The sequence below is a fragment of the Gouania willdenowi genome, chromosome 16 (assembly GCF_900634775.1).
Source record: "Gouania willdenowi chromosome 16, fGouWil2.1, whole genome shotgun sequence".
NCBI classification, from domain to species: Eukaryota; Metazoa; Chordata; class Actinopteri; order Blenniiformes; family Gobiesocidae; genus Gouania; species Gouania willdenowi.
In genome coordinates, this window is record NC_041059.1 from 19,784,957 (window position 1) to 19,797,395 (window position 12,439).

The following is a 12,439-nucleotide window of genomic DNA, read 5'->3' on the forward strand; positions in this document are numbered from 1 at the left end:
TATTAATGGCAGTGGCTATCCGTACGGTTGGAGTATCAATATAACGACATTCTATCCGTACGCAGCATCCCTCATTGGCCAGTGTAGGTCACGTGATAGGTCAGTCATTGGTCAGTTTAGGTCACGTGACTAAGACTAAACCTTACACTAAGCCTAAAAATTGTTGCAATATTGGGTTATAACCTAACCCTAACCCTAAGACGCTACCGTGCGTTGTACGTACAGCAACCATACAAATAGACACTTTCAATATTAATCCGGATCCTCTCCAAATTTTTATGGAATCTACCATGGCATAAGCTCTTCTCTCACATTTTAAATCATAGAACATTCGCTGCTGTCAAACTTCCACTAAACACAGCTCCTGGCTTACTACTTCCTTTAAACTTTTTGGTTTCAGTCACATCTTTGCCAACAATATATTTTGATTTGTTTTTAAATTCACCGTATACTCTATTACCAGTCAGATAATGGCACCAGGAGCCAATCAGCCAAAGAATGAAGATTCATTCTCTCTGAAAGGATAACAGATGTTGTGGGGTCACTCACACTGACTCCATCCTCCTCCCCCCTTCACCTCCAACCTCAGAATTATTCAATCATTCTGGTCGAAGTGACAGATGTCTACATAATGGAGGCAGACCAGACACAAAGAACTGACTTTCCCCTTTTTTCCAGTAGAACAATGAAAACAACAGATCATAACCTGAGTAAATTGTTGTTTTTTTTCCACACAGGTTTGATGAAACAGTATAAATAAGGGTGTGATCTGTGGGGGAAATTGGTGACGCTTTTGAATAATCTGTAGGTCAGTGGTTCCACCACCACCATCATCACCGCCACTATTATTTAAAAGGATGCTGTGGCACACATTATTGAAAAGCAAATTGAATGATCAAATATATAAATAATGTTTTTTTTTTTACAAAGTCAAGTCAAAGTGCATCTGCAACTACTTTAATCCACGTGTTTGAAATAACGTAAACAAAACATGAACATTTAAAAAGTAACTGCCTTTTGATTACCTTATCAGTAAATAAACACAGCATGTTATTTTGTTACACACATATGCTCAAGAACCATTGAAAATGTTGACCCACTTTTGTGTCCCAACCCAAAATTTTGGCAGGGTGTGTAACGACCTGAAATCAAATCAAAATAGAATCGTGGCAGTGATATCAGAAAATATCATCCCATTGTCCAAGGATCACTATCATTGCGTATTGACATGAAACTGGTGATTTACATCCCTATAAGTTAATATAATCTGCTCTAGTGTACAAATTAGCTTTCACTTTACACCTTATCTTTATGTTCTGCAAGATGTAATTTAATGTAAGGAGATAAACTAGCACATAATAATGTGTACGTACAGTATATGTTATATTTATGACTCTCTGAATGTGTTTTGTTAGTAAAAGTTAATTTACAGTCAGCAGCACATACATGATGTGAAGCCCCTGTTAAAAAATAGTTTATTGCACTGGTGCTCTTTCACAGGCTGAGTGCTTCTCATTGGGTGGAGAGGTTGGTGTGGGCGTGGTCTGGGTGGGTGAGAGTGAGTGAAAGAGCTCAGCTGCTGTGCCCAGTTACCATAGAAACCTTTGTTTGCGTCCTTAGAAACAGGAGGGGCCATAATTGAGCCTAGTTATAACACTTTGATGATGGCTTCCCCTTCCCCCAAAGTGGGGGTGTTGTGCTGCCCTCTAGCGTTGGATGGTTTGGATTATGTTTTTTTTTTTAGGAGCAAAGACCAAAATAACAGTTTCACAGATATCTGTCATCGTAAAACATATAAAATAAAGTGGACGAGTAGCAGAATTTCTTTTTACAGGCAACCAATTTTATTTATTTTGAAGAGACTTCAAAATGATGACAATAAAAATGCAGCACATGTCCAAGCTGACATACAAAATACCACAATGTCATATGTACAACACAAAAAGAAGACAAACGCACAAAGACACGCTCGTTATTTACATGTAAAGTAATTCTCACTAAATCAATAAGTAACATCAAAATGCATCGGTGGATGGACGACATAAAGCAGGATGTGTTGACATGAAAATGACCTTTTAATTTATACGCTACATAGTACAAGCATTGAGCAGATATTCCTGGTCAGAGTGTTGGATAGAAATCATACGCTTCTTAAGTTTTTAAATGTAAAGCTTCACCCTGATGATATTACATTCAAGCCTGCTCAGGACACAGTAAGCCTGAGAGCAGTGATGCAAAATATACAGTACGTTCCAGGAATATTTACATAAATAAAACTGGTTCAGGTCAAATGGAACAAAGTGGCTGTAAGCTGCCATTAGGATTTTGGAATATTACAAAAGGAAACCCAGAGCAGTGCAGAGTTCTTGTTCGGCACACAAGACAAACACAAAGCAATCGCGTTAATGATATAAAAAGAAAAAAAGTAAACATTTGTAATTGATACATTTGACAGGCTACGCCTTCAGTGGGGAAACACGAAGATAAGAATCAGCTCTGGTGATATCTCTGGATATTATCTGTTACATTGCAATATAAGAAGCACAGGGAGGGATGTACAAAACAAATAAATACATTTCACACTTGCATCAGCTAAAACAGATGATTCAGATACATCTTCGTACAGGATCAGAACAAAGCCGCCCAATTTTTAAAAACGGGCTAAAAAAAAGTGTACACTTGATTTATGTGGCCTGATAATTGCTTAATTAGGCAAAGATAAAGGACATAATTAACGATATAAATTCGCCAGCATCGTGTATAATGGAAAAGAAAAACTGCAGAGTTTCAGAAGAAATGGTGTAAACTGAAATTCTCTTCACAGGTATAACATCAGGTGAGGACAGAAATTATGTGATACTGTACATTATCAACAGCTGGATATGAGTATGAGTGAGTTACATCTGATGATATGCATTCCCGTCTCCACACGGCAGTGTTTGTCCATTACTACTCTGTTGTTTCTCAACTCTTTCCAAAACATGCCACATGGACCTGGTCATAAGCGCTTCCTGGTTACACCTGCTTTAAAAAACCCAACGTCCCTATTGTAATGAAATCAGCATTAAATGGCACTACAGTACAGAGAGGGAATACAGTGTCACACTGGAAATCACTGCATTTTTTTTTTAACTAATCGTGGTAATAGTCATTCACGGTATGACCTTTGACCCCTCTTACCAATAGAATGATCCTCTTTTAGAGGTTTTACAGGTTTTAGAGCACGGCTTAAATCAACGCATTCACCCTCACCTCATCCATGCATCTACATCTTTCTCATGTTCAAACTCTATCAGCTCAGAAGACAAAGTTAGGCCCCGCCTCACATGAATGCTCAGCTCCTCCCTCTAATCTCTTTTAGCCCGTCCTTTCCTCTTTCTCCTGCCAGAGTTCTCCTGGGGTTTCTCCTCTTTGCTTCCTGTCAGAGCGGCACCGTTGGCCTTGCTGAGGCCGTTGAGAGAACCGTTAGATAACGCTTTGGTGGCCTTGGATGACGAGGAGGCGTCGCGTCGCATGGGCTGCTGCCGGCGGTAAGTCTGGTAGTAGAAGTTGCCAAAGAGGATGATGAAGGTGATAGCGTAGCAGATGAGCGAGTAGTGCATCCAGTGAGGAAAGTCGCAGTTGACGTAGAGCGACAAGGCTGTGTGGCCGATGGTGACATGGAACTGGATCTGAAAAAAAACCAAACAAACCAGATCACAATTTTGTACATGATAATGACAGACAAATTTCCACCTTGGATTTATTCGATTACGAACCGTTTTTGATTAATAACAATTATCTCTTCGTTTGACAAAAAAGAGCAGTAGGAATTATTACTTTCTCAGCGCCAATAAGTCACTCATTATCCCCTGTTCAAACTTGGCATACTTCATATTTATCAAATCAACAAACTTCAAATTGCTCAATTTGTACATGTTTCATTAAATAAAACACTCCCACCATTTTTTAACAGTTATTTTACAGCCAATAATCAAACACATAATTCAACTCTCCCAACAACTTTTTTTGCTTGACTTTTGATTTAGATGTTAATGTTTTTCTTTTGCCTGTTTTCTGCTCCATTTCAATGTTTTACTGTCTTGACTTTCCTTTATTTTGTCTTGACTTTGTTTAATTATTATGTATTTTTTTCTTTTTAGTCAAAGTTTAATTGTTATAATGGACCCCTCTTCTTCAAGCCCCTTGAGGGTTTTTTGGGTTTTCCCTGGTAAGCCTCGAAAGCAGTGGTTCTCAACTGGTCTCACCCTGGGACCCATATTTAGCCACGATCATTAAATCACGACCCACTGTTTTTTATAATTCAACCAACCAAATTCAGTTTTTCAAAAATAGCTGTTGAAAACATGCATATAGAAACATAAATACATCTATATATTTCCCTGTGCAACATGCATTTCACAGCATGCCTATCAAATGAAAAGTTTCTTTTAACTAAAAGACAAAGTCCAACATGAGAGACATATTTTTGACCTGCTGTCCGCGACCCACTTTTGGGTCCCAACCCACCAGTTGAGAATCACTGCTCTAAAGCTTATTGATTTCTGTTAATGTCTGTTCACTGTTGATATTAATATGTTTCATTGTATTTTAAATATCAGTCGACTGCTGAATTATTTGACTTCTCTTTTGAGTAAGACCTCACAGCACCTTCAATACTGCATAGTGTAACTGAAAAATCAAAATTATTATTATCATTATTTCACCACCACTATTTCATAAGGTATGTCGACCAGAGTTCTCTTACCATCTGGATGATCGTTAGGTACTTCTTCCACCACAGGTACTTTTGGATCTTGGGTCCACATGAAGCCAGGCCATAATACAGATACATCAGGACATGGATCAGTGCATTCATGTGTGCGCCAAAGAAAGCTGCAGGCAGAAAACAGCCAAATATATGATTATAAGGCTTTAAAAACTATCAATTACAGGATGAGATTAAGGTTGGGAACTAAAAGTTCTTATTTCCCGCTGAATTTAAATTTCACAATACAATTCTAATGCTAAACCCAGAAAAAAAAAACCATACAAGCCAATTTAGACACCTTTTAAATGCACTAACTTGAGCAAACCATCTGCTGCCTGTGATCATTCACTAATACATCAGCAGTTCTCAACCACAGCTGGGCTCCAAACACAGTCCAGTGTGTGATAGTGGGAGTAGTGGGAGTAGTGGGCAACCTCCTCTCTAACCCTCAGAGTGAATGAGTTCTGCTGTGTTAAGTGCCAGTGCATTTACATTACTCAGAACAGTCGATACTCTCTTACTTTGCTATAATTTACACTTCAGATGCTGAGTGTCAGTAAAATACATTTGATTTTATCTTGAAATTATTTCTTTTATTGTTTACATACCCTAAATATGACTAAAACTTAATACCCGTAATTTAAGCTGCTCCATTTTTTCACTTACTAACGTTTAGCTAACCAATATAGTTTACAGTACAGGCTTTGAGGTAATAATCTCTATTAGCATCATCCCTCATTATTAATGAGGGAAGATGACAATTTTCACAACATTACATGAGGAAAGTTACTTCATTTCTCGCATAAAAAATGATATTCTTCTTCTGCATTTGAACCATTCCTGTGGAACATAGTTCTACAGTACTACAGTTAGAGAAGTATAGATCTTTAAAAGGAGTTTTACTGCATGTCCACATCAGTTTTCATAAGGAATAAAATTTCACGCAGGAGTAAACATTAAAGCTGACGTCTCGAGATAAAGAGGCACTCACACTGCCCTCCTGCTACCCATTTGATGCCGATCCACCACAGCGTGAACATGGAGCAGTGATGGTAAACGTGCAGAAAGGTAACCTGGCTGAACTTTTTCCTCAGAATGAAAAAAACAGTGTCCAGATACTCGATGCCTTTGGAGATGAAATACCACCACAGAGCTCCTGCCACCTGTCTCACAAAACAAACACACACACACACACACACATCAGTGATAAATTACAAATATCAAAGCATCTTTATCCTTGAAATGTCAGTAGAAGTTACACCAGACATGGACAACTGCCGGCCCGGGGGCAACATGTGGCCCTCGATCATATTTTGTGCGGCCCCCAAAAGTAACACACAAAATAACTTAACAAAACACACAAAATGACAGGTAAACACCCAATATTTATGCCAAAAATTCAGAGGATGACCACAGAAATGCAGAAAAATAACTGAAAAACTATAGAAAAATGAACAAAAAATATCTCCTACAACACAAACTGACTCCAAAACCACACAAAGCAAGAGAAAAGCATACAAAATGACAACAAAAGTACACAGAATGACGGAAAACTATACAAAACCACAACAAAATACATACATTGACTCCAAAAAACTCACAAATAAATAAAAATGACAACAGAAATACCTGAAAACACACAAGATAAGAAAAATAACAGAAAAACACAAAAAAAAAGAACAACAAAAATAAACAAAATTACTCCTAAAACAACAATAAAATGTACAAAATGACCAGAAAAACACACAAACCCTTTATTTATTTATTTTTCTTGTATTAATGTTCATTGGTCATTATTCTAAATGATGACATAAATGTAATAACTTGGCCTTTGAATCTGATAGTCACATTTCTGTGGCCCCGCTGTGATAAAAAAGCCCATCTCTGAGCTACGCTAATGACTCCCGTCCTTAAAGTTTTCACCTCCTGTCCACCTGAGATGGACTAAATGCTACGAAATGCAAAGTACGTCACGGAACAACAGAAGAGCGGGTGAAACTCAATCCTGCTCCTGGTTTTTGTTCCAGTTACTTTCTCATGCCCACCAATACCAAGTTGTCGTGTTAGAAAAACATGATGCACAGAAAAGTCATTGTTTGCAAGATGACTTCTTAATAAATATTGTGAAATAAACTTTTTTACTGAAATTGTTATTGGTGAAATCGAGAAAATATTTTTCTCGATTTCACCTTGTCTGAACAAGAAGAGACAGTCATCAACATCCCCCACCAGATTGGCTCTCATTATAACTCACAACCTTTTCCTAAATGTCCTAAATCTAACTTAGATGTGTACATAATCAAATATTATCACATCAGAATATAAAATTATATTGATACCCTGAAGCCACACACCAAATTTGGTTATCCCATCATAAACAGTTTCTGATTAAAGCTGTCCCGTTTGAAGATACCTCGAACAGAGTAAAGAAAAGGAACAAGGTCAATAACGCCAGAAGAAATAAATGCGCACTTCTCATTTTCAAACTCCATCAAGGTATTGATACCCTGAAGCCACACAAAAAAGACAAAATCATTCTCGCTGGAACTATTACATGGAAGTCGAGTGAAACTTCAAAGGAACCATCAAAGGCGAACAGCAGAAAGACAGGCAGTTGACAGTTGGTGCATGTCAGGAAATCAAAATTTCCTGAAAAACCTTGTCTGAATAAACTAAACCTCAACTTAACATTGAGAAAAAATGTTGCTTAATGTTTGTATGTGGGAGGCAAAGACGGCACACGTGTCACGGCTCACAACAGCCAATAGCGTGTGTTTGTGATTTCCAAGAACTCACCCTGACTTCATTGGGATCATCAGAATAATCCACTCGTTGGCAGATGTAGCTGTATCTCGCTGCACGAGCGGCCATAAACAGCTGCAAAACAACAATGTCTCTAATGAGTGGCTGTTACATGAGACAAAGATATGTATTAAGATAAAAAAAATTGTAAGGGAAGGAGACAGAGGGCAGGAAAAGGGCTGAGTCCACTGTAATTAGGTTAGTTTAAGACAAAGAAAAGGTCAAACGACTAAAACCACGCATTGAATAGTTTACCTCTTTGAAGATGAAGAAGTTGAGGAAGACCATGCTGAAGTTGTAGACAATGAGGGTTTTGCGGAGCTGGAAAGGTTCTCTGTTCTTCATGTATTTAGGGCCGAGCCAGAGGAAGAGCAGGTAGGAGGAGCTTATGGCCAGAGTGGGCAGAGGATTGTCCATCAGAGGCCATTTCTCCACTCGCTTGTCTGCAGGAAAACACCATTCTCATAAACATTCACAAATCTTACCAGTGCAGGTCAGGTAGGTGCGAGAAGCGGCTGCGATTGCTGACGGACATATAAGTATAGTAGGCTATAGCAGGGATTCATAACTGGTGGATCGGGACCCAAAGGTGGGTCGCGGAACAGCTGGTCAAAATTAAATGAATACTTAAAGTCTGTGTAAAGCAGAAATATATTTATGTTATGAGTTTGTCACACCACAGAAACATGTGTCATTGACCACTGAGCCAAATTTGAAAGACGAAAAAAATTGCTAAGTATATAAAACAAGGTCACAAAATCATGTAAAAACAAGCACTTTTCTCTGCTCTGAAACGCTGGGGCGTGTCAGTTAGAGGCGCTGGAACCACGCCCACACGCGGGAAGGGTACCGCCTCCATGTACTGAGTCAGAACTGCACCCGTTAGAGATAAAACACACACACACAAAAAAAGAAGTGCTCATTTCATGGAAAATGTGGCACCAGCGGACTTGTTTTCTTCCCTTGAGTCCAAATATGTGGTGTGGTTTCGGCTAGGGGCCGTATTGCACCCGCTGGAGGCCGCGGAAGTTTGGTGGGCTTTAGCAGCAGGGTTGAGTTTATGCTAATGATGGCTACGTTACGTAACGCGGCTGTGATTTCTGACCCGCCCATTAAATCCTGAACACAGAAATTTGAAACACAGTTTGTGAAGCCTAGCTCCACAATTACATTATAAATGGTTGAATGGCTTTTTACATGTTTTAAGGAAATACATTTATGACCTATTTAATGTGTTTAGAAGAAAATGTCTGAATTTGCTTTACACGGTCTTTAATGTCTCTCATGTTGGACTTGTCTTTTTATTTATTTTTTGACAGCCAGGCATGCTGTGAAATGCATGTTGCACAGGAAAATATTAAAAAAATATTAACTCCAGCAAAATCACTGACTGGTTCAAAATTGGACGATTACATGCTAACTTCTGCTTGCAAATGAGTGATACCATTATAGGTTTAACAAAGAGATGTTGTTTGACTAATGTCAAAATCAAAAATCAACTTTTAGTGCTAATTTACTTGATAACTATGTGAAGGCCAATGGGACCCTAAAACAGAGCAAGAAGGTTGGATAATAGATGGACGGACCAAGTGAAGGCTGGATTAATGTGAGATCTACTGCTTTAAGCTGTCACACTAAAGTAGAGCTTTACTCATTATTAAGTGTGTTCGATTAATTGGGCCAATTTTAGCTTTCATCGATTAATCAAAATCAGTTATTAGCCTCGACGATGAATGGGTGGGGCTCTAATATGTAACTGATGTATTATATTTTTTTTTTACTGCGTGGAGACACTGTCACTCTATGCTGTGCTTTCTGCTTTATGAGCTTTTGAATCATCAGTAATGATTAGAAAATTACAAGTGCAATAGTTCAGTGTTTACAGTTACATTTTGCCTTTTTTGTTTTATCCATGTTTACTGCAACTTTACTCTTGAATTTTTTTTTTCATTGTATTCCAGGAATACCGTTTCATTAAATTTTGGGGTATTATAAGAATTTATGTTCATGTACTGTATTTATCCTGTGTGTATATATCAATGTTCTTATTTTATATATCAGGCTATTGCCACTAATACAGCAGATATCAGCTTTTTGAAAACCCCAATATCGGTATCGGCTCCAGTCGGGCTCTACGCTAAAGCCCTTCTTTTGACATAAATTCTATATCTAAATACAGTTAAACACCCACACATGACCCAGTTGTAAGAAGTCACTCAGTCATCATATCATGTAACTCAAGGATACAAATATGACGGCCAGTGGTTTCCAATGTTTTTAATCCCGTGTACACCCTTTGCATTTTTGTCAAATCATGTGTACCCCCTCTTTATATCAACATATTACCCTTTCCATAATTGAATATGCTTTTTCATTTGTGAAACAGCGGGCTTTCCTAAACCCTAAACTGTGTCTCGAACATTGGTTCCCTATAAAGCTTAATCTACAAATTCAAAACAATGAGTGGAATTGATTATTTACTTTAAATACCATGCAACTTTAATGTGATTACTTCAATAGTAAGTAAATAGTCTCCTTTGTACAAATCTAGCTATTTATTGTCTCCTATTGTCAAAAATTTGATAAAATGGCCTCTACAGCATAAAATAATCCTGTAAATTACAACAAAATATAGTATTTTATTGTGTAATACTGTTAGTTTCTGGTGAAAGTGTCCAAAAAAAAAAAATAGCCTTAAAAGGAGCTAGGAACATTTCCCAATTATTTTTAAATTAATTGTTAACTCTTTCTGAGAACCCCCCACAATGTGCTCCTGTACTCCTGTTTGGGAACCACTGACGTAGGCCATTTTAAGAAGGAAAATGAGAGAAACTCAAAGCAGCAACAGTATACCTGCAATAGTGAGGGTCCATTTGTAGAACTCAATGGTGTCATTGATCAAATGTGTGACAATCTCCATGGCTGGACCTGGGTGCCTGAAAAAAAAAAAAAAGAGAGTGAAGAATCATAATGTCAAGTTATAATTTCAATGTGATACACATGCAGGGCTTCTATTGGTTGGACTGTACTTAGCACTGAAACTATACATCAGTGTTAACTTTGTAGAATATGAATAAGCAGAGGTAAAAGTAATGGATTGTAAGTACTCATGTCACTGGGATTGAGTTGCTTTTTGTGGGTATTTGTACTTTTTGGTGTGCAGTATATTTTGAAATCAGTCATTTTACTTGTACTCAAGTACGTGTTAAAAGAAGTAAAGTAATTCGTTACATTTCTACACCCAACAGTTACTGAGTAAATATATATATTTTTGTTTTAAAATGATCAACAGACATTGTGAAACTACAAAAAAATGAAATAACCACAGACAACAATCACATGCATCACATGATAGCCGACCAATCAGATTAAACGTAATGCACTGCACCAAAACAGCATTGAATAGAGGTTATTTTTTTTTTACCACTTTCTATGGTTCAGGTTGTGATTTCTACCTATCATGTTGTTACCAACATGACGGCACATTTCTACTGTTCATAACTGTATCTATAATTAGAGCATGAGAATGTTTTTTTTATTATTATTATTTTGAACTGAATTGATTGGCATTATTTCATTTTGAAAACAATTGAACATTTTGACAAACAATTTGCAATTGTGTGTCCTTTTTAAGTTTATACATGAGATGTTTTCTGTATGCAAAGGAACCGTAAAGATTTATTACCAAAAAAACATTGGGGAGTACTATTTAATTGAGCTACTTTTTACTTGTACCTGAGTATTTTATGTATACCTTACTTGTGCTTTTACTTGAGTAGGAAATATCAGTACTTTTTACACCCCTACAGCACTATGAATAGTATTAACTATCTCAGTTGAAGGCCACGAGGAGCTCTTATGAGCCTGTGCCTCGTGCGGCCTATGAGATGAGCGCGCGGCTCTCATTGCGCACGAAGGTGTCAGCACATGGACATAAACACCATCAAAGAGCGTCACCCACCCAAGGTGCCCCTCACCCGCATTTGCACCCTGCACTAAGCGCCCTAAAAGCAGGTGTGGGTATGGATTGTGCAGACAGGGGCGCACAGTGGGTAAGCCATTTAACCCCCACCCCCTCCTCCATCCTTCTCTCTGTGCTCTGCAGCATCATCTGTTCAGTCCTACACGGGCCACACGCACCAGTTATACCCACCTCCATAATTCCCTGGTTACACCCACCCGCACATATATTCTATCAAAGATCCTCCAAACATAGAAAACGGCTTTATTAAACCAACCCATAATAAATGGCGGTTGTCCCTCTCATTGCGGCAGCAGTCCGGCCTTTACACACACACACACACACCACCACCACCAATGATAATTAATACCATACAACCGTAACAACGGATGGATGAAAACAACACGTTATAATAACCTAATAAAGGTAAATAATTCAGATACTGTTCCATCATCTGATCACTGAATCCCTATTTTGCGTCGTCCTCAGGATGCTCCGTCCCTTACCGTGATGAATAAAATCCGTTTATTGGGACATTCGATGCAAGGTCATTCAGTCTGTTTAATCCGCCCTGTGATCTTTTGATGGCGACTATGTGATCGGATCAGTTTAGCAGCATCCGGTTGGAAAGTAAACGGGACGCTATTAGAAGTGCGATGGCTCCGGTCTGTGGTTAAGGCTCCATATCAGCCTCAGTGCGTCTGTCTCAATGAATGACTCCCACAGCCCAACAACGGGAGCGTCAAGTTACATAGAAAACACAAGGAGAGCTTCTGCTGGGAACTTCCGCCTAATATCCAAGCACGCGCTTTTTTTTTCTTCTTTTCTTTTTGTTTTTTTTTGTTGCTTTTCTCAAAATTAAAAGATGTGGTTTCATCATGACAGTAACGATATATTTTACTGCAAAAAAAATAAAATAAAATAAA

At 38.2% G+C, this 12,439-nt stretch overlaps 1 protein-coding gene across 1 annotated transcript; it reads right to left on the reverse strand.

Annotated features, from left to right (window-relative positions):
- Nucleotides 1-1,907: 1,907 nt before the first annotated feature.
- Nucleotides 1,908-12,260, reverse strand: elovl4a (ELOVL fatty acid elongase 4a). Its single transcript, XM_028471069.1, has 7 exons — nt 12,020-12,260; nt 10,406-10,488; nt 7,808-7,995; nt 7,547-7,627; nt 5,742-5,913; nt 4,748-4,875; nt 1,908-3,671 (listed from the first exon to the last, which is right to left on the reverse strand). Exons 2-7 carry the CDS (start codon nt 10,470-10,472, stop codon nt 3,348-3,350), a joined length of 960 nt encoding a protein of 319 aa, XP_028326870.1. The 5' UTR covers nt 10,473-10,488; nt 12,020-12,260; the 3' UTR covers nt 1,908-3,347.
- Between the last annotated feature and the right edge of the window lie 179 nt (nt 12,261-12,439).